Here is a 23,841-nt window from a genome sequence, read left to right as displayed (position 1 = left end):
CAAATATAAATAACCGCGATAAAATCCGTAAAATAGTTTTACATTAATGTCTAAATTTCGCACGAACATAAGAATTCATTCTATATTTTGCTTAGATTTTTATACCTATAACACCTGGGGCCTTATTCTCTATTAGACGTTATTTTAACAGTGTGTAACAAGCACGTAACACAACGCATCATGTTAAGGACTATAGAAATTTGGCTTACAGAATACCATTCCACGCACATTTCTCGAAGATAGCATGACACGGCCGTGTTACGCGTTTACACTACCATACAGAATAAGGGCCCTGTAACATGAACATAACTGTAACATAACCTGTAACATGAACGAGTATTAAAACGATTTTTCATTCCAGATGACATCGGGCGTTCCAGAGGGCATTCCAGATGATATCAGAAAACAGGAAGAACGTGGAAGTAATAGGAGTAGACTACGATATCCTGATGCGGTACATACGTCGCCAGTCTCCAGTATTTGTCGAAGTAGACGGCCGAGTCCACATCGACAACCCTTGCATGGTTTAGATCACGATTTAAAATACAATAAAATATTTATATGTTTATTTTAGTTTTTTTTATTAATAAATGATACGCGTCTGGTGTTAGGATCGGTAATTGAAGATTCAACTTCTATTCAAACATTAGATATTTTGTTAAACGCTCTTTTTACAGTGTGAAACATTATATTAACAAAATTTACAGAATACAAATTTTAGACATTTTTTGACTGCGTGTAATCAGAGAGAATAATAGAATAGTCGCCGCGTGACATATCTTCTCTTCTACCAGCCTGCCCGCGCAGCCGAATACTTCCGGAAACGCCCGATGTCATCGGCTAGGATAGCGGCGCGAAATAATTTATTAGCATTTATTGAGTATAGTACAAGTATAGAACAGGAAGCCCTAACAACTAACATGACAAAACCTTAAATAAAGTCAGGGGATACAGATCGCTTTTATGCATATTAATACCTTTATTATTTTGTGTCGGGTTCGCTTTCGGAAAATTTCACTCTTCGTCACTGTTAAGTATTATTAGTTTCTTTATGATTTTCCTTAACTATCATGGACTACAACGCAAATTTTAATTACTAATTATATCCAAAACCTTATAGGCAAATGCCGAATGCTGTAAATAGGCCAATGAATGAGAACCGTGTCATATTTTATCTATTATCTTGATATGTAAAACATAAAATATCTAATCCTTACATTCTCTTATCATTTATGATTGAAATTATTGCTGTAGATAACATAAACAAATTCAACAGTCTTATAAAGTGTTTTGTGGACACTCTATCGAAATGTTAAGTATATTATTATTTTTATTCAGTCCTGTGTGTGCGCAAGAGTTGTTTCCTGTGAATATTTTGCATTACAATGATTTTCATGCAAGGTTAGTGTTTTATACTTGTTTTGCAGTGGGAAAATGTGACAGTTTCGAATGGGAATAAAACACAAAATATAGACTAGCAATATGTATCAATAAAAAAAGTGGCACAGTATTTTAAATTATACGCAAATAAAAAAAAAATATCAAAAATTAATATTATTTTTGAACAATTAAATTTAATTAAAATATATAGAACCATCTGGTGATTGGATATTTGTATCCGCTGGGGTAGCGATCACCGCCTACAGTGTGGAAAATCCTCCATAGTGACCAACGTGTGTCGTGTTCCGTCCAATTTACAACTACATATATAGAACCATCTAGTTATTGGATATTTGTATCCGCTGGGGTAGCGAACACCGTCCACAGTGCAGAAAACCCGCCATAGTGACACGTGTGTCGCGTTCCAGTATCAGCCTGTGGTTTTAGAAAAGCCGGCACTATTGTAACTGGCGAGGGATTATCATCTCTAATCAGTCGAAACTCTTTCTGGACTCTGGTTCACTTAGTACCAGATATAGTGACCTCACTATATCTGGTACTAAGTGAACCGTCATTTTGCTGTGCCCGAATTAAAAAATTGTCTTCTTTATTTTATTGGAATAAAAATAGGTTATCAATACATTGAGCAATTTGTATATTAATTCACTACATTAAAATGGCAATAGCCTATTTGGGAGTAGCAGTCCTCAGCTTAAAGCCTAAGGGCACACATCTTTAACTTTTCTAAAATTATATGTGCATTCTTTGTGAATTATCGCATGCTTTAACGGTTAAAGAAAACATTGTTAGGATACCTGCACACCTAAGATGTATGAGAATTTTGAGGGTGTGTGAAGTTTACCAAATCCGCACTAGGCCAGCGTGGTGGATTAAGACCTAACCTCTATCATTAGTATAAAAGGCCCGTGGCCAATGGGGCGGTGTATAATACAAGGCTGATATTATTATAATTCATTAATCCTTTGATACTGCGGCTGTTTGAAGTCAACGATCACTTAATATCAGGTGATTTAATTACCTCATTATCAGCTTAACTGAACAATTAACACATATCCCATCCTCGAAAGTTAATAATCCTCAACACGTGCTTAATATCAATAATTCTTGTGTTATTACTTTGAATGACGAGACGAGCTTGCCGTTCGCCTGATGGTAAACGATACGACCGCACATAAACAGTAGAAACACCATCCAATTGAATTACAAAGTATTGTTTCCACTGCGCTCGGCATCCTGAAATATGAGATGTTAAGTCTCATTTTGTCCAGTAGTTACTCTGGCTACAATGTCCTTCAAACTGGAACACAACAGTGTTTACACACTACTGCTTGGCAGCAGAAATAGACATTGCAGTGGTACCTACCCAGGCTCACATATGAGATACCCACCACCAGTAAAATGTTTACATCAATTGTCACAATTGTCGTGGAATTTGCTGGTAGGATAACTTTATATTCGCACGGATATCGACCACTGCACACAAGGTGTTAAAACCCACCGTAGGGCCACGTAAGTGTCGCGTTCCGGGATCAGCCTGTGTATATTCGTTACAACAGGCCGGCATAATTTTATCGACCCCGCCGTAGTGGCCCACGTAAGTATCGCGTTCCGAGATCAACCTGTGTATATCAGGGTCAACAGGCCGGCATAATTTTGAACTTCGGACCTTCCAATCTAATGTGACTAGGCGTAAGAGACAAAACAAATTAAATTATAAAATTGTGTTAAATCAAGCGTGACTGAAGCATGTTTGATAGATAAAACACGTGTTATCTGTTATCAAACATTTTATGGCTCAATTATATTGCTTTACCTGAATGTATTTTGAATCGGAATTGTGTAATTTAAACGAAAATACCAGAATGGACCTATAGATATTTATGAATACTTTGGACTGAAGACTAGATGCCCTTACTCATTATGTCCCGCTTAACTATAGACGAAAGTGGAAACAAAATATATTTCCAACTTCTTATTGTCCTCCTGTTTGATGAATCTCTTTGCGGGTTAAGATGCGTATAAATTAGCCCTTATGTGAACCACTTACTTGCACAATAACTGTAGTAATAGACTTTATAATACTGTAGCTGATTACCACGCAAATTAATGTAAATAAACATACATTGACGAGTCCGAGAGCTGCACTGTAAAGCCAACGGTAGGCGATGCAGCAATGTACTTCATAGAAATATGAAATGTAATATCTGACACAATCTTTCTCACCTGTCCGTTACCAGAATACACAGATTGTATGCTGCAAGGCCTTGTGCTTTATCGCTTTGTTTCCAGTGACCATAAATATATGTTGTTCACGTCTTATCCCCAATACTAAACACTGAACAGACACCGGCCTATAGAGTTCAAATTCAGACATTTCCGAATAACTCATACGTTTTTTGAATCGATATTCAATGCAAATGAGAATTTTGTTACATGGTCAAATCACCAACTTTATGGCTCGGCCCATGTAGTGCTATTTCAATTTAATAAGCATTCAAACTATGACAGTACAAAATGTAGCAAGAAATACATTTCCAGGGTATTCCCATTACATATATACTTTACCAGTATACAAATTGATTTACATGGTAACCCTGAATATCGTCTATAGAAGTGTCAAATTTCTCCCAAATACATTCAGCAGGTTCTACGTTTTTATCTAACAAACATTTGAATTTTTTTTAATATTTTTATTCTAGATTCGTAGAAACCAGTCCATCTGGCACGATATGCAACCCAGACGTAGCTCCCTGTATAGGCGGGTTCGCCCGTCTTACAACCCTGGTGAGGCAGAGACTGGCAGCTGAGCCTGACTCCTTACTCCTCAACGGCGGAGACAGCTTCCAAGGCACCATATGGTATAACATCCTACGATGGAACGTCACTCAGGAGTTCATGAATTTAATTCCACATACTGCTCATGTAAGTATGTTTATTTTGAGCGTTCCGTACTACAAAAGGAACCATTATGGAATCTCTGTCTATCTATCTGTCTCGACTATTTTTCAATAACACGTAGAGGCATTAAGTTAAAAATTATATCTAATACTCAGGTGGTCTCTTTCAACTAAGAAAAAATCAAGCTTAATAAGTCTACGCGATCAAAAGGCCATTTCTGTAGTATATTTCTCAAGAGAACGAAAATCTATAGGGTATAATGATTTCTTATGTTTATGCGAATGTTAGATATTTAAATAAAACTATTTTTCGGATTTCATCGCGGCCCTTATATTATGAATTTTCTCCCGACGTTTCAACCTCGTGACTACAAAGGATGCAAGTTCTTCGAAATGTCGGGAAAAAATTATAATATAAAAAACGCAATAAAATCCGCAAAATAGTTTTATTTTTAAACCTATAGGATACTTCTCAATCACCTAAAATCATCAAAGTTGCTACTATTATTATGGTCCGTGTTATGAGCCCCACTTAGGTAATTCTTTACTTTCTGTGTAAAAGAAACATAATCAGTATTTTAATTTCAGGTATTAGGAAACCATGAGTTCGACAACGGAATCGAAGGCGTTGTGCCGTACCTAGAGCATCTCAACTCGCCAGTCGTGACTGCTAACATCATCGATGACGATGAACCCACCATCCAGGGTCTGTACGAACCCAGCATCATTGTGGAGAGGAACGGACGAAAAATCGGCATCATTGGAGTCATCATCTCATCTACCGATGTAAGTTTGATAGAGAATTCGTACTAAAGATAAAAATTAAAGATGAGCTATTTAAATGCCCATAAACAGTAGCAACACCATCCGTGGCGTCCATGCAACCTGATTCCTACCGGCTTTCCCTTTAGGTTTATTTTCATATTCATTTCATTTCCATTTACGTTTGTCTTACTTTTTGTTTTCTATTAAATTGGCTGCGATATGTTAACTAAGGCAATTTTTAAATACCTGGGATTACCTTTTAAAAAATTACCCTTCGCTATTAAACACCATACAACTGCACTCGTAAACCCAAGACATAGATATTAAGTCTCATAATGCCCAATAATTACGCTGGTAACAATGTTCTTCAAACTGCAACACAACAGCGCATGCCTTGTTGCTTGGCGGTAGAAAAAATAATTGTGGTGGTAACTATTTTCTCACGATTTTCTCTAATGCGCTGATAATTTGCATTTTTTTATACTAATTCCAAAATAAATAATAGCAATTAAACTTCCAAAACTAGTCTTACTATATTTTCTAAAAGAATCTGATCTTTGACAGAATCTGGCTTCTACGGGAAGGTTAAGATTTACTGATGAAGTGGAAACCGTGAGAGCAGAAGCACAGAAACTCCACGACCAAGGAGTTAGAATAATCATAGTGTTATCACATTCTGGGATAGATATAGACAGGTATATGTAGGACAAGTGCTTATCTATAATTTTTTAAATAATATCATTGCTCATTAGTAATAGGATGATAACGAAGATTGGCCGACATTTGACCTAATCTAATATTTTTTCGAAAACTTGAAACTACTATCAAAAGTCTAAGAAGAAAGTGGTGATTCCAAATATGTATAAAACTCAATGTACCAAAAAATGACGCATAAATTAAACAGCCAACGCTGGAAAGTATAATTTGATTTATTATGATTGATTTATTTATAATTGTATGGCATTGTGACCTTACTGCACCTCATGGTAAGTGGAGTGGGGTCCAATAGAATGTCGGCTGACGAGAGATAATTACTCCTTGGCAGTTGACACAATTATGCCGGCCTATTGAGACCGGATATACACAGGCTAATCTCGAAACGCGACACACTTACGTTGGCCACTACAGCGACCACTTGCGTACGATGGTTGCTATCTATTGTGTATATATTTTAGTGAAATAGCTCTGCACGGAGGCCCTCACATAGACATAATCGTTGGAGGCCACAGCCACACGCTGTTATTCAATGGTGAACCTCCGGAAAACAGTGGTTTCTCGCCACGAGGACCTTACCCGGTTGTGATAGAACAAAATGGAAGACCGGTGAGTATTTTTATGTTTTTTTTTTGTTTATTAAAAACAAAAACAACATAAACACACATCACACATGTATCCCTAAAGGGGAATGCAGAGGCGCAATTACTTTTTGCCAAGTGCGTTCCGTCCCATAACGTGATAGGGGATGAGTCTATCGCCATATCGGGCACAAATTTCAGACTTCGGACTGATACTGAACGGAAAACCCCAAATATTACTTTGCCCGACCCGGGATTCGAACCCAGGACCTCAGAGTGCTGCCGTACCGCGCATGTAATATAACTACGCCACCGAGGCAGGTAGTTTGTTTATTAAGTAAAATTATTATCATTTATCTATTACTTCTATTACTATTATATAAAGCTGAAGAGTTTGTTTGACTGCGCTAATCTCAGGATCTATTAGTTCGAATTAAAAAATTCTACAGGTGTTGAATAGCTCATCTATCGAGGAAGGCTATTATAACATCACGCTACGACCAATAGGAGTAGAGCATCAATGAAAGATGTTGCAAAAACGGCTTAAATGAAATCCTGTCGAAAACTGCCATTGCGTGCGCTGCGTAAACGGTTAAAGTTACGCAACAATCATGGATTATGAAATTGTTCCTCATGAAATTCCAAAAAAATATAGTATTATAAAGCTGAAGTACTGTATTAATAAATTTTATGAATTATCAATTTTTGTCATCAGGTACTAATTGTTCAAGCCGCTGCTCACACGCAGTATCTGGGTGAAATCAAACTATTCTTTGACGATGAAGGTAATCTCCTCCGTTGGGATGGACATCCACATTTCATAGGAAACGAAATTGAGCAAGGTAACAAGTTTTGCAAATTATTATAGTCACTTAATTGGATTTAATGCTCGAATGGGCATGTCGTTTATCATTCACTCATTTACTGACAATACTATAGCGGTGTTGTATAGAATGTAATGTAGGTATTTAACATAAGGTTTCAACACACCTGTAGGCCACTTCTGAGAATTGCTGCAGGATGCAAACAACAAAACGTTCCCGGAAATAATATTGACTAATCGTATGGCCCAGGGTTCCAAGTTGTATATCACAATTTGCTTCGTATTAAAATATGTAAAATAAGACATCTTTAAGATGTATTATCGTATGCAATTTCTACCTTTTAAAAAAGCAGCCTATGAAGATTACATAAATGTATTTTCCAGCTCCTGATATTCTGGAAAGAATAAACGTTTACCTACCAATCATCGAAGAGCAAGCAAAGGTTGAAATAGGCACTTCGTTGGTGCACATGTCGTCGAGGTGCGCCTGCGCCGAATGCAATCTTGGTAGTTTTATTTGCGATGCCTTTCTACACTCGGTAAGTAATTTTATGGCTCTCGTTATTATTGAAACTTTTACATGTTGAAACAGGAGCTAATTTGATTTTTTCATATTGTACAAGTTTTTGCCTGTGGCTCCTCCGCCCCCGCGATAAAAGAAGAGGAGTAATGTAACTTCCAATAAATGTAAAAAAATCTGAACTACTTTAGTAGTTCCTGAGATTAGCAAGCGTTCAAACAAACACTCTTCAACAATATTAGAATATATAATATGTTTCTAGGTTTTGGACCGAGCTCAAGGAGACAATTGGCATTACGCGCATTTCTGTGTGGTTAATCAAGGTGGCATCAGAACAGACATTAATAACGGCAGTAAGTATATCTGTGATAAGGTTAAAAATCTTTTTGCCTACCTATATACTTATAGGTCTATATACAAGAAGATCGCTGGATGCTGGCCGCTACCAACAGGGCGATCTGGCAACTTTTGGGGGAGGCCCATGTTCAGCGGTGGACATCCTACGGCTGACGATGATGATATACTTGTAGGATTTTGGGACACCAAATCGAAACTCTTCTTTATTAATCTGTTTATTTAATTATTGCAGATACCGTACATCGTAACTCACAGACCATCTTGTTTTCGCGCAGATTCTGTTCCCTACTCCTGGGCTCATTCCGTTCCCCACATATACACCCCTTCAACGTAGGATCGCAGCGACCGCCTTTTTAATAATATGATAATAATTTGACTCCGTTTTTGTGACAAGCCGTTTGTTCCAATTTTCTTTAGAACCAGTCCTAGAAAATCTGAGTGTTGCTCAACCTAGGCATCGAACCCAGGTCATCCCGAAATAATCATAAATGCTGACGGAGCTAATGCAAATAGCTACTTGCTGGTTTTATCTCACAGCAATTTAGTTTTTTTTTTTTTCAATCTATCTCACTCCTGGAGTAGTCCCACATTAACTACGCTGGCCCCGCAAAGCCCAGTATCTTTGGCATCCCACCCCAACATCTCATATTGAGCAAAAATATCTTAACCATTAGTATCACTGTGAGTTGTGGGTTCAGGGGAGGCTTTTTTTATTGCTATGTATGACGAGACGAGCTCGCCGTTCGCCTGATGGTAAGTGATACGGCCGCCCATAAACAGTAGAGACACCATCCAACACCTTGAATTATAAAGTATTGCTTGATATTCCACTGCGCTCGCCATCCTGAGACATGAGATGTTAAGTCTTATTAAGTCAAGTGGTTACACTACCTACAAGACAGTTCTATAAAACACTTATTTTATTTCAGTAATAACATTTGAATCTGTAATACTATCAACACCGTTTGAAAATAACGTCGAAGTTTTCGATCTGAGAGGCGATCACATAATGGAAATGCTAGAATTTTCTGTAGCAAACGTTCCATACGCAGGTGCGAGGATGCTACAAGTTTCAGGTATGTATAAATACATCAATTATGTATGTTTAAAACCATAAAAATGTAATTAAGACAACTTACAACAGAAACCTTGTGATGATTATAATCGGATATACCGACCAAATTTGTTAGACCCCCAAATGTCAATATTTGACTGCACTTCTGAATATTACATGCGCGTGCAAGAGCGAGCCTTTTGAGTCGTAATTCGGCCTTCATAATCATATAAACCGGCCACTCAGTACTGGCTCTAGTGATGGACACATCTCATACCGTCGCGGCACCGCGAGAGGGAAAAGTTCGCACTAACCGACTTTATAAAATAAGGGTACATGATACAACTTAAATGGTTAATGGTGTGCTAATTTTATTATAGCTTTCACTTCATTAAGAAATTTGATGTTTATTTTTTTCATACGGACACTACATACATACATTACATGTACACACATTTGACTGTAATTCCAAATGTAAAACATGCAATAGTTCGAAATTTTAATATAATTCCAAATTCAAATATACAATCGAGGCTTCAAACGTAAGAGGATTACATATTGATAAAGATTTTAAAATAGACGATATATTTTTAGAAAATATGCAGCGGCGGCAAGCATTTGCTGCTTAGGCTGTTTGCTCTAGCGTACATTCTTGTTGATTCTATGACAATATTTAAAATACCTATTGCTATTTTGTCACGCTTCCCTAGTTTATATAAATGAAGCAGCGTTTGATTTAAATAAACATTATAAATGAATTCGTGCCGCCGCGGTCTTTTTGTTGCTTATTTAAAGAATTCATTTTAGAAGAATATTGTTAATACTGAATAGAAATATATTCCATCAAATAAATTCAGTACATCAAACCGAATTGACTGGTTTTGAATTCACTCAATTCAAAACATTTTTTCATAAATTGATATTCAATGTACTTCAATTTCATCCCCATTTGTTGTCATCACCATTTCATTATAGCGAAGGGTTATACTTTCGAACATCTTTGAGTAAGTGTCATATTTTACTAAAAATTGTAAATGATTAAGTTTGAAATATTAAAGACAATTCTTTTTTAAATCATGCCATATTTTTTTTAAAACTATTAAATTGTATTAAATTGAACGAAAATAGTATACCATTAATATACATATTTGCTCAGGCATTATAGACCTTAATGTCTTAATCAAGAAAGGTCATGGCTATTTTAATTACGCTGCACTATAAGGCTTAAACTACACCAGTCTAATATACAAAGTCCCAAAAAGACGTCAGTGCACACTACAAAAAATCTCATATGGTCAGATTAAAAATTCCTTGAACAAGATTGCAATTAAATCCAGGGTTGCGTTCGACGTTCGACGGCTCTCTGCCCGTCAACAGAAGGGTTGTCAACGCGACGGTCCGCTGTATCGAATGCGACATCCCTAAATACCAACCGTTGGATGTCGACAAGTACTATCGAGTTGTGTCGCAAAGTTTCATTGGAGGAGGTGGCGACGGATTTTCTGTGAGTTTTTATGGTTTATCCATAATTGATATAAAGAGATTAACTAATTTGAAAAAGGAACGTGATTTCTGGAATTTTTTAACCAATTCTTAAAACTATTTCATTAAGCGACCGTTACTTTTATTTCGAAAATGGAGTTTGCACGGACAAAGCCTATCCGTATCCTTATCCTATTTACCGTTTATTTAGCATTATCTAATCGTTTTTTCTTTTCAAAAGAAGAACAGTATATTAGAAATTAAAGTATACATGCTAAAACGTATAATTTTTTAACCAAAATAAAAGATCCTAAAATATTGTAATTTTCAAAATACCGTCAAGATAAAAATGCAACAATAGTGAACAATATGACGTATTATAATATTATATTATTTTATATTCCTATATTATCAAAAACAAAACATGTACATACTATTTATGAGAAGAGTATTTAAATAACTTTTTTAACATTTTAACATCATAACCTAAAATATTTTTTTCTTTCTAATAAAGAACACCATGTATTAGACATAAAGAGTAGAAGCCATTAGTAGGGATTGGAATTTATAGCGTGCTATTTCGATACTGGTCGGAAACTTTGATGACCGTTTAGAAATGAAATATACAAATATTTTTACAAACTTTTAAAATAAATATTATGATATTCTTTAAATTATAAAGCACATCAAATTATAATATAAAAGATATTACAAAAACCAACATAATATTATATTGTTGGGATTTGTCAGTAGATTTACTGACAAATCCCAACACATTTATTTATAAAAAGATAATTTTTAACTACTTAATTTTCCTTCTAATAATTTTGCGACTGTTCCGACAAATAATTTTAAACCCAAAGACCACACATTAAGGATAAAATCTTATTGAAAATATTATTTCATTAATAAATATACACTTATATAATTTTGCCGGCATTAACCGAAACGGTATTAAACTAGTAACTATTAGATCGTCTTAAAGTTAATTAATTTACTTTTGTACCGAACGTACACATTCTCATGCATTTATCTTTAAGAGGTAGGCAGAGGTATTGGATAATAAATATCAAAGGTGTCATCAAACTAATAAGTTTTTTTTCGTGGTTGCAACATTTTTTTTTGTCATTTATTTAATTACGGTGCACGTACTTTTCATTAAACGTATTACAAACAGAATTCTTACTAATTTATCATTAAAAGCCATAAAAATTAACAAGAAGCATTACTAATGCCAATACTTACGTCGTATTCCGTCCCATAATGTGATGGCGAAGTCAATTCCATATCGGGTACAAATTATGCTCTTAATACTCAGTAATAACGTCTGGAGTAGCAAAACCCAATATAACTGCGCAAACAGATCAAAACGGACCTCAACTTTGCAGTCGTAATAAGTACAACAGCATCAGCAAGGCAGTCTATTGACGTAAATTTTAATAATATAATAAGTTTAAAATACAACAATTAGATATAGGTAAACTGAAATAGAATTATAAGAAGATCATCTCTGAAATTTTGTATTTACTTCTTGAAATAATAATCATAATTAATATTCTAAATTAACCGTATAATGAACATCATAATGTAAAACTTATGTTAAATTAAATTAACAAACAAATTCTAATCTAAATCAAAAAATTATTATAAGTAATACCTTCCCTAACCTAATTAATTATTTTTCATTTATACACATCAATAAAAATTGCATGTCAATAAATTTGACAAAATATTATGTTGAAATAAATAAATAAGAAATGATTATTCTATACTGTACCAACTTTTTCGCAAATAAAGGATTTACTATATACTTATTATTACATATACATATTTATTAAATAACGTTCAATTCATTGAGTAAGTATATGAGAGTTATTTACCACGACCCCTAATAACAACACTTTCCATTCACTCATTCTCATTCGATCATTCATTCGTGAATTACAAAGCGCTTTTAATATTTAACCCTCCAGTGTAAATCTATTTCCTCAGACAACCCCGGAGCAAAATGTAACAGTAAACAGTTAACCCTTTAATCTTTTCTTTTTTTCGTCAACTCGCTACCTATGTTATGCCAATTTAGACTCCTGTATAAAGTAATTTTATCGACATGATCGAAATTGCTTTGGATTTAGCACAATTTGATATTACCATCATATTGCTTCCATAATGAATAGAAGTAAATCGAGTTTTCGTGGTTACGAGGTCTATTATTTTTTATCAAAATTTTCCTTCTCCGATGAATTATTCAATACCTATATATTTTTTTGTAATAAATCTAGTAAATCACTGAGATTTTGACAGTAACAGATAGTTAAGTTCGTCAGTCATATCAACGGGGGTGTAACTCAGTGGTAGAGTGTCTGCTTCGCATGCTGAAAGTCCTGGGTTCAAATCCCAGCACCTCCACGTGCCCATTTGATGAAATCTTTTTGTTATTTTTTTTTATTAACAAGCAATGCTCATTTGATGTTTTTTTTGTTTTTTTTTATTTACAAGCGATTGAGTATGTACTAATTCACTATCCAAATATCGTGTTATTCTATTCTTAAGAGTATTACGCCAAAAAAAAATAATGTTACAAAGATGTGATATGCCAATAGCACCCATAATCTGAAGGCTAAAGTGTCCCAATTGGGACGTTTGGATAAACTACGCAAATAACAAATACTAGCTGATTCGTTTAGACTTTTGTTTGTTTCACACGATATGTCAATGTAGTGAAATGTAAAATAATGTATATGTGTGCGTGTAGATAATTTTCAGAGATGTGCAAAATATATTATAAAATGTATTTAAATACAAAATGTAAATACTTTTCGTTTTTTATATTTTAAATACAAAATACAAAATAGTTTTTCATTTTGTATTAAAAATACTAAATACAAAATACATATTTCCGAAATACTTTATATTAAAATAAAATACCTTTAGTTTTATACTTTATTGTATTTCTGTTTTTGTTTTTTTTTTATTTAAACAAGTGATCAAAGTAAATTTATTTAACAGATTTTAACAAAATTATTTGTTCAAATATTTCATCTTTCTTCTGTGTGGCCTTCATAATCATGCTACCATAAGAAAAAAGCCTTTCTACTGGCGCAGAGCTGGGCAGGCAGGTATTAAGTATATTTCAAAAAGACAATCTTTACTGTAGGGTATTTATTTAATGATAATAGGCAGACATCATCATACTTCAAATATTGTAGTGATTCCACGTCAATGGTGGTGTTTGCATTTGCACTATCACTAGCTACTGAGGAATCTGAATCATCATGGAACATATAACAGGATTCATTTTTTCTTTCTTGTTTGATTGAAATGTAGTATTTGCATCTTTATGATCATTTTTAATTTTTTTCACTTCTGTAAGGAATAATTCCTTTATGTGTTCTCTACTTCCCTTCGGCACCCATTTTAATTTAAAAAAAGGATATGACACTGATGCCAAATTTGCTTCTTTAGCTTTAGAGTCCTTCAAATCATTACTTAAATTTTTCAAACCTCTTATCTAAGCTTTTTTTAATTATCTGTATCAGTACTCCACAGTATATAGGATTGTCCATTTGTAATGAGTGCAAGATATTTTTATTCTCATTAATGTCTTGTCAACAACAATATCAAAGAAAAAAAATATGGCACTTACGCAAATATTTTTTTTCTCATTATAGCAACAGAGAACTGAACTGTTTTGTTTAATGCTTTTCACTAAAAATCAACAAAACCTACATGAAAAGCGTGACATTTGTGACAAGGAGTTATGATGTGGCTGTACCCTATGGTTTTTCCGCTTTAACCAGTACCTAAGTCAAATGTTTTGACTGCCTCGGTGGCGTAGTTGTACTGCATGCGCGGTACGGCAGCGCTCTGAGGTCCTGGGTTCGAATCCCAGGTCGGGCAAAGTGATATTTCGGTTTTTCTGCTCAGTATCAGCCCGGAGTCTGGAATTTGTGCCCGATATGGCGATAGGCTCGCCCCCTATCACATCATGGGACGGAACACACTTGGCGAAAAGTGGGTGCCATGGTTGCGCCTCTGCATACCCCTTCGGGGATAAAATGCGTGATGTTGTGTGTGTGTGTGTGTATGTGTGTTGTGTAAGTCAAATGTTTATGTGTGATAAAATAATAACGAAACCAAAAGTATTGTATCGTCGCTGACTTATTCCGTATGTTTGCGTTTTATCTAATTACTTACTGAACTGCTTATTTGCAAGTTGATTAAACAGTATTTTGTATTTTGCAAATACAAAATATGTCCTAAAAAGTATTTCAAATAAAATAAAAAATGGTTTTCTAAAAAAGTATTTAAAATACAAAATGGAAATAGGTATTTTGTATTTTGCATTTCAAATACTGTTATTTTCAAAATGTCTCATCTCTGATAATTGTAAGGCAGTATTAATTTTTGCAACACAGTTTTACATTGAAGTGCGTGATAGTTGAGACGCTGTCAAATTAAAGTCAACATATTAAGGTTGTCGCTCAGAACAATGACAAGCATAGAAGTAACACTATGACATTTGAGTGTACTCTGTCTTAGACAGCAAGAAATTTAATTGTGTTGCGATCCCTTCTGACATCTTATCGATATCGATAGATGCTTTGTCTATCGGCTATGGTAAATTCACAGACCTGCTAAAATAAACACTTTTCGATCAACTACAAACCGTTGCAAATTGCTATTTTAGATAAAGGCTAAAAAAAGATATCAAAACCCTGATTTGGTATTCAAGTACCAAAAGAAGTCTGGGTATATAAAAGCACTCGTTGAGAAGCTGTTAAATTACAATAAACTTTAAAACTACCGGCTTTCTTCGAGCTAGATTTTGTCCAATTTTCATTTGCTAATTACAGCAGTTTCCATGCCTTCCGAAACGTCATTCACACAAAAATGGTTTAGCATTTAGATTATTAAATTAAGAAAATGTTAGAAATTTCGGAAGGAATGGAAACCGCTGTAAGTAACAAACAAGAAATCGGCCGGAATTTCGTCTAGGAGAAAGCCAGTACGCATTCTGCTCTTTTCTGACTTTCTTAGGCATTAAAAGATACCCAAGAGGTGGGATTTGACAGAAGCTACTAAAATGGGACAGTAAAATTAAAACACAGCAATATCATTCATGTCACATATGTTTGATAGCTTATTTCAATGTTAATAAAACTTTGTCGAAATGCTTAGAGCAAACACGGTGTTGCTTTTTCCAATGCCAATTGGGACGAGCTATGGCAACGATCCATTTTTGCCTCATAGCATCATCTGTGGGGAATCTGCAATGAACACATTGTATGAAACACACTATGAAAATCAGATAGTTTCTTCGACCCCAGCCTTCGCGCACGGTTTCCAAGTGGTTTTTACCACTACACCACCGTATATTGAAAGTAAAAGTCAATTTATGCAAAATAGTAAACTACAATATACTAACATCTATGTTATCGACAGAATATGCAGCACAACACTATTGAACACGACTAAGTAAATTGGTAAAAATGAAAAATACTTAATAATGACTGGATCGAATGGCCAACAGCAGATTATAATATGACTACAGCATAATAAAGTATAATTAATAACACTTTTTGCACTTATGTACAGGGTTTAAGCAAATATATTAGGTTTTTTGTTTACTCACTGATGGACGCTGATAATTTCAGTTTCATTTTCTTTACGAGAAGAATGAGTTTTACACCCCACAATAACGCAGGCCATTGCTTGTTCCTAGGGCTATATTTTACTTAAACAGCACTGTGTATTTATTAAAATTAACAACAAAAATATTACAAAACATGTAGCCACTTTTGAAAAGCACGCGCTGAAATATAACGTAACTGAATTGTGTGGGCGCATTTGTGACATTGTTTTGAGATTGGCAAGTTGGAACATTTGACATTTTATTTGCTTTTTAATTCGGCATCATAAAGATGACCAAAGGTAACCATTTGGTTATTTTAAAGGGTACGCAAGCCGACCTTAGCAACATAATATTTGTCTCGTTCTTTTCAACGGTTTTGGCCTATTTGAAAAAATAGGATAAGTATATGAGGGTAATTTAGATTCCTTCTATGCTTGTTCTTGTTCTGAGGGTTGTCGGTACTTATTAAACAGATATCAACATCTCAAATGATATCTTAGGTAAAAAAAAAGTATGTAATGATTTCTCATGTTTACGCGAATGTTAGACATTAAAATTAAACTATTTTTCAGATTTTATCGCGTTTTTAATATTTTAGTTTTCTCCCAACGTTTCGATAACTTTGCAGCCTTCATGGTCACGGGGGGGGGGACTGAGGTGATTACACCTCAGTCCCCCCCCTGTGTGACCCGCAAAGTCAAAGTTACAATATCTACCTACATTTTACAATAATTATACAACTTTTTAAATTTAAGCTGTTGGTGGTCCGATCTAAGCAGAATGAGCTCACAGTATCTTGAAGTCTGGCAGCCGGTCTTTTGGGTTCCGATCGAAAAATAGTTTCATTTTAAACAGAAAATATGGCAAATTTTGACAACGGAGTTTTATTTATTAAATAAAGCCGATTCAACCGAGAACAAGCATATGGCAACTTAAGCTTTATTTATTAAATAGTTTAGGTTTTCAGTCTTACTTATAAAAAATTCGCAAAGCTATGCTTAGTTAAAACACAAATTTACTCGATCAGCTGTAAGTAAAAACCCGCCATATTGCTTCTCAATAAGGTTTAAACTAGGAAACCGGTGATGTTTTTGACAGCTATTTAAGCAATTCTTAATCACCTCTTAACGCTAAAACCAGTTTATAAGTAATACTGGAAATATCTACCTGAGATCCAACTAAGGTGATATTGAGTTATTAATTCGGCGATAGAAACAATGCACATTTTCACACACATTTACATTTATCACTCATTCACGTTTTCACACGCATTCGCATTTACACACACATTCGCATATATTCACATTTTCACTCATATTCGGCGGCGATATCCTAGTTGGGTGTGGAACGGACTGCCGAGATAAATGTCCGCAGGTTCAAATCCTAAGGGCACATACCTCTGACTTTTCTAAAAAAATCATATGTGTATTCTTTGTGAATTTATCGTTCGCTTTAACGGTGAAGGAAAAAATCGTGTGGAAACCTGCACATCTGAGAAGATCTCTATAGGAATTTCGAAGGTGTGTGAAGTCTACCAATCCGCACTAGGCCAGCGTGGTGGACTAAGGCCTAATCCCTCTCAGTAGTAGAGGAGGCCCGTATTCAGCCGTGGGCAAGTATATAATATAGGGCTGTTATTATTATTTATTATACTCATATTCAAATTTCTACAATTACACTTTAGATTTTTTTATTAAATCTGACCATTGCAAAATACATAGCCTGGCTAGCCACCGTGTTTGTCAGCTCAACACAATTAATACTGACATAATACCCAAATGTAGCTTTGTGTAAGGTACTTTTAGCCTTAAATCATCTATCAACCCGTACTGGACTAGCAGTGGTATTAAATTTGAGGCATTTTGTCTGATCATTCCATCCACATACTTGTTGGTTAGTAGGTATTGTTGAACTCTTGAATCTTTGAATTGTTTAGGACGCTGTATGATTGTCATTTTATGAAGTATAAGAAAATCTTCATGGCCTAGTAATCTCCACGAGGGCAAATTTTTTAAATATAAAAGTTATCTATCAAAAATATAATCTGACTGAATATAAAAATAAGACAAATTGAAATTTATTATAGAAGACTGGCAGTTTAATTCGTTCGTGTTGTACTATATTCTACCAATAACTTTATCTGATTATTGAAAAATCAGCCCTTAAAGAAACAAATCTACAAATTGTATTTTTAATCAAGTCTTTACACAGTTTCTTCAAATTGTGGATTGTTTTAGGTAAACAGCGTCCATCATCACAGGATTTTCATATAAGGGGCCATTATTTCATATGGATCATGCCTATTTTCGATAAATCAAGGCATCATGGCTGTATTTGACGCAGGTGAATCCGCAAGCCATTTATCATCGGGACACGTATCGTCTTATTTTTTGAGGAAGTCTATTTCCTCGCCTGCCATGTTTAATGAACGAAAAAATATTATTCATATATATTCGTTTCACTGAGAACTAAAATATAAATTCTTTACAATGTTACAACTTGAAGCCTTTTGTAAAATTCTTAATGCAAGTTTAAGTGTGCTATTTATTCCAATGTGTTAATAGTTTGCTCTTGTTTCCTCCTGTATAAAAAGGCCGATTGACTGATCGAACACACGGCCAAAACCGCTGTATTGAGAAGCATAAAATATTACACCAACATTCCTTACTAACAACTAAAAAGAGTTTTTTTTGGAAATTCATACATTATGGGTTTAAATAGTGGGGAGGGAGGAGGTAAACGGTCGTCTTCGGAGGTGAAATCGGGAGCAATAGCTAGTCTACTATACATAATACATAATATAATATCATCCCTGTATACTGTGATGATTAGGCCTTAGTCCACGACGCTGGCCTAGTGCGGATTAGTAGAATTCATAGACCCTCAAATTGATATAGAGAACTTCTTAGGTATGCAGATTTCCTAACGATATTTTCCTTTGCCGTTAAAGCAAGCTATAATTCACAAAGAATACACACATAATTTTAGAAACGTCAGCCGTGTACCCTTGGATTTTTAACCTGCGTACATTCGTTTCTGCAGTCCGTTCTACAACTAACTACTCTATAGCTTTCTGTATATGTCAGCAATATCCACTTATTACAGGTATTCGCACAGTCTTCGACGGCTCTCGCCCAGTTGGCTGTCGGGTAGTCAACGTTACTGTCCGATGTATAGAGTGTAGTGTACCTAGATACGAACCTTTAGACATTGCCAAATTCTATAAAGTAATCACTACAGACTTCATAGGTAATGGCGGCGGCGAATTTAATGTAAGTTAAAAAATATATTTTACTTTTTAATACGCACCTTGCACCAGTACATGAAGGTCGACATGAAAGACACATGATGTAACGGAAGATACAGGCGAAAACCATCCTGGTTACACCTCTGCCTACCCCTTCGGAGATAACGGCGTGATGTCCTATTTAGGTTTAAAAACATAGACAGAGGTCTAATCTTACTAGCCCACAAAGTTTGTGTACCCATACGTAACCCTAATCTATGGTTTCATTAAAAATACGTATAATTTCATATTAACAAGTCAAGAGAATGAAATAATGGTCAATACATTTTGATTAAAAGTATTCTGCCTGCCATATGCAGACCACAATGAATCATACTTTAATCTTGCCGTGTTATTTTTCATCATTTAGAACGTTATTTATACGATAGCTTCGAAGGTTCAGTGACAACGTATTTAGGCCCAAACGAGGTCCCAAGTTCGATAAACTGTTCGTACAATTAGTCTCTGTTTTTGAATAAAACCAATGTGATTAGAGAATAAAATTTAAAATTGATAATGTCGTAAAGGCTCTTTATAATCAATCTCAATCTTTATTCCGATTCCGAGAATTAACCAATTGATTAACCAAGAAGCCATTTGTATACATGTCAAAAAAACTTTCTTCTGATTGGTCTATTGTATTATTGATTTAAGTTTTCGATTCGAAAAACCTAAGTAATTAAATAATATAATTAAATTTTTTTAATATCGTATTGAACTTTTATCTGTTATATCGCGGAATGGAAATAGCAGCCGTTTTCAATATCCGATTCCAATCTCAATCTGCAATCCGATTCCGAGAATTAACCAATCAAAGAAGCCATTTGTATACATATCAAAAATACTTTCTTCTGATTGGTCCATTTTTGAGAAAGTTTGAAAAAAGAACGATTGAGATCATTTATGGAAATGGCTGTAAGTCAAATTGATGGATATAATTAAGATGGCGTAACAGTTTTCCACACAAACTATACAAATGAAATTAAGAAACCCTTCTCATAAATAAACTATTCGGTAAAAGTCTTAAAGAGCAATTGACCAAATAATTAACCACTTGTGTTTTCTAAAAACTTTACCCAAATATTGCATTTGTTATAAATGGAGATATTCTCATTACATATTCTGTAGTTGATTATTCGTAACAAGTTTGAACCGAAAAGCATTACGCTGTTAACTTTGTAAAGCGATAACGTTTAAGCATCAAGCTATTTTGGAACTTAAAGCGTATTGAAATGTACGAAAAATGTGGTTAAAATATTTTTCAATTTACCACGTTAAAACTTTTAGAGTCAATTAATAACTTTTTAATATCAACTGTATCCATTTAGAAGTTGGTGCAAATATTTTGTTACTTTTATTTACTAAGTTTTTTTCACGACTCGGTTCACGTGACCTTATGCATTAAAAGTATTCGAATTAATAAATAATCTAGCAAATCATTAAATGACAATATTCTTAGTGAAAGTATGTTAAAAGACGGTGTAGTTTGATTATTCAATGATTATTCAGTATTGGCTCAATAATTCCTCAGATTACGTTCTACAAACAAACATACAAACTTTTACTTATAATATTAATTAATATACATAGCTAGACGATTATAATATTTATGTCTTTTTTTCAGTAGTATACGTTACAGTTTATATAATTTTAAACTTTCCAGATGATATCAGAAAACAGGAGGAACGTGGAAGTAATAGGAGTGGACTACGATATCCTGATGCAGTACATACGTCGCCAGTCTCCAGTATTCGTCGATGTCGACGGCCGAGCACATATCGACAACCCTTGCATTGTTTAATACAATTAAATTATTTATTTATGTGTGTATTTTGAGTTTTATTGAATCACCAATAAGCCTATTTCCAATAAGTCTATTTGGTAAGTACTAACAATGGGTCATCATCACTCGTCGATACCACTTAACTTATCATGCGCAGTAGATTCACTCACTGTACCGATACAAAAAAATCTTCTAGATGAGCAAGCTAGTTCGCTGCTGGTAAGCCAGAACTTGGAATTAAAAGGTCTTGCGTATAAAATATAAAAGATTGCTGGTGTTAGGATATTTTGTATCCGCGCGGATAGCACACAAGGAGTTAATACCCGTCATAGTGGCCTACTTAAGTGTATCGCATTCCGGGATCGGCCTGTGTATATCCGGTTCCAACAGGCCGGCATAACTGTGTCGAGTGCCGAGGGATAATCATCTCCCGTTAGACATTCTATTTGACCCTACTACACTTACCATCAGGTGCCGTGGAGTCACTGTACCGAGCCAATATCAAAAATAAAACATTACGTGTCACTGTATTCGGTCAATTTAAACCAAGAAAGCCTAAATTGGATTGCGCTTATCACATTTGTACGGTGCAACCGTACAAATTTGCGCTCTCAGCATTTTATTCTATTACCGCAAATATCAATACTTCTAGCTTCAGTTCGCGTACCGCTGAGCAACAAGCCGCGCGTGCTCATATCAAGCAATTATCAATAAACAATTAGTCTCATCCCATCATTAACATTTTATAGTGTTAAGTTTATATCAATAAACTGTCGATCATTTATATCAAGTGTTGTTCTTTATCATATCATCATCAAAACAAACTATAAGGTGTGTGGTGCTGAACCTAGACCGTACAACATTGAAACAAAATATTAATCGGAAATTAAAAAAGAACTCTATGTAAGAAATAAAATGCACCGTTATTCCGAGTCAAGGGAAAAATACACCCAGATTTTGCCAGCTACGTAAGGTCATAATTGTAATAAAGGCGAAAAACACCAAATCGATGAAGAACGAACAAAAGGAAAGCTTAATAACCTAAGGTACCAACTTAATTGAATGAACCGACGAGAAAGAAAATTAATTCAAAGTAATTTATATAGACAGTTACCCAACCAAACTCAATGATGCATTCTGAATAATCAACTCGAAAGAACATTTTTCTAAAAGAATTTTAAAATATATATTCACGAGCAATTTAATTGGTATAATAAATTTTTCAGAATTGATCGGCGAGCGAACGTGAGATGAAAAAAAAGCAACGTAACTCATTGAAACGGTCTTTTCGCTGTGTTCGAAAAAAGTTATTCTAATGAAGAGAACGCGATATCGTTATAAAATGTTATAATCTATTATTTTCTAAGGGCATTATGTATCATTACCCTTAGTTATGTTCTTTAGGGGTCTATTCAACTTTTAGTTTTTAGTATTAAAGGCATTTAAGAGGGCTTGGGTCTAATTATTTAATGTACACTACAGATAAAAAGGATCCAGACGAACTTGAGATGATCTCGTATTCGAGATATTAGATATGACACACCCACATACTCACGCCGTAATCCCCGACGGGGTAGGCAGAGGCAAAACTGGTACACTCACTTTCCGTCGTCTGTATAACGTATCATCGGATATAATGTGATGGAGGCGAGCCTATCGCCAAGTCGCGCACAAATTCCAAACTCGGATCGAAGCAGAGACCTCAGCATTGCAGTCGTACTGTGATCCAACTAGAACACCGAGGTAGCACCACCAGCTGATGTGACTGGGTAAAATTTAAGTACAAACCAAAATAATTCCGAAATACTACGCCATGAGATACGTAACGTAACTTTAAAATCGACGTTGTTTCAATATTGTTATAAACCGCTGATTAAATCAGAATATGTTTGTATAGTACTGCTGTGGTAGACAAAATAAGATCCAAATGGTTTCTGGCATACGAGAAATTCGAATTTGTTCAAGTTTCTAAACATTCACGATATAACCGTATTAGTTGTATCGATATATTAGTCTTACTAACATTGCGGTAATAATTGAATTTACATATTCGTTTATATCTCTGCTAACATTGTGATAAAAATCATCCAAAGACAACCAATATTTTCACTTTTCTGGTTCTTTGAGAATTTTATAGTTCGAATATGGCGCGTGCATATGATCCTATTAAAAAACGCAAAGACAGAATGACATATTTCAAACAGTCACAACCAAACCAAACCTGAACAAGATAGATATAAAAACAACATCTGTCTAACCGATTCTAGCATACGAGATTCGTTTCGCAACTCATATAAAATGGTTTCTACGATACGAGAAACTGATTAAACGTCCCGTTAAATCGTTAGCACCTGAGCAACATTTTGCCAGTCCCGTTAACACGAATGCAGCTGAATGCCGCGACGTGTCAATGGCGGGCCAGTGTATGCCAACCAGAGCTTTTCGGTCACAAAATTTGCGGTTAAGTACCGGCTTAATGAAACGGCCCTATTTAGATTTTGCGACGCGCGAATTTATGTATGAGAGAATTTTAACAGTAATTA

At 34.8% G+C, this 23,841-nt stretch overlaps 2 protein-coding genes and 1 non-coding gene across 5 annotated transcripts in view; all 3 read left to right on the top strand.

Moving 5' to 3' along the window:
- LOC115448937 (apyrase) overlaps window positions 1-568 on the top strand; it is a 17,772-nt gene extending 17,204 nt beyond the window's left edge. The window contains exon 11 of the mRNA XM_037447433.1: window positions 393-568. Coding sequence (XP_037303330.1) covers window positions 393-530 — 138 coding nt within the window. The 3' untranslated portion in view covers window positions 531-568. The remainder of the gene's footprint in view (window positions 1-392) is intronic.
- A 681-nt stretch (window positions 569-1,249) lies between these two features.
- Window positions 1,250-21,345, top strand: LOC115448953 (apyrase). Of its 3 annotated transcripts, XR_005114037.1 has the most exons (12): window positions 1,250-1,401; window positions 4,101-4,323; window positions 4,887-5,084; window positions 5,628-5,758; window positions 6,239-6,386; window positions 7,074-7,200; window positions 7,566-7,720; window positions 7,964-8,054; window positions 8,988-9,134; window positions 10,450-10,616; window positions 19,335-19,501; window positions 21,179-21,342. XR_005114037.1 is itself a non-coding variant. In XM_030176593.1 (11 exons), the coding sequence occupies exons 1-11, from the start codon at window positions 1,310-1,312 to the stop codon at window positions 21,314-21,316; spliced, it is 1,617 nt and encodes a 538-aa protein (XP_030032453.1). In that variant the 5' UTR covers window positions 1,250-1,309; the 3' UTR covers window positions 21,317-21,345. The 3 variants fall into 3 exon arrangements, 2 of the variants coding, with proteins under 2 accessions (XP_030032453.1, XP_030032452.1); XM_030176593.1 differs by lacking the exon at window positions 10,450-10,616 and having other exon boundaries at window positions 21,179-21,345; XM_030176592.1 differs by lacking the exon at window positions 19,335-19,501 and having other exon boundaries at window positions 21,179-21,345.
- Window positions 12,932-13,003, top strand: Trnaa-cgc. The gene has a single exon. It is a non-coding gene; the product is annotated as a tRNA-Ala (tRNA).
- Window positions 21,346-23,841: the final 2,496 nt, after the last annotated feature.

The sequence above is a fragment of the Manduca sexta genome, chromosome 6 (assembly GCF_014839805.1).
Source record: "Manduca sexta isolate Smith_Timp_Sample1 chromosome 6, JHU_Msex_v1.0, whole genome shotgun sequence".
Taxonomy (NCBI): Eukaryota; Metazoa; Arthropoda; class Insecta; order Lepidoptera; family Sphingidae; genus Manduca; species Manduca sexta.
This window is presented reverse-complemented; position numbering and strand designations above follow the sequence as displayed.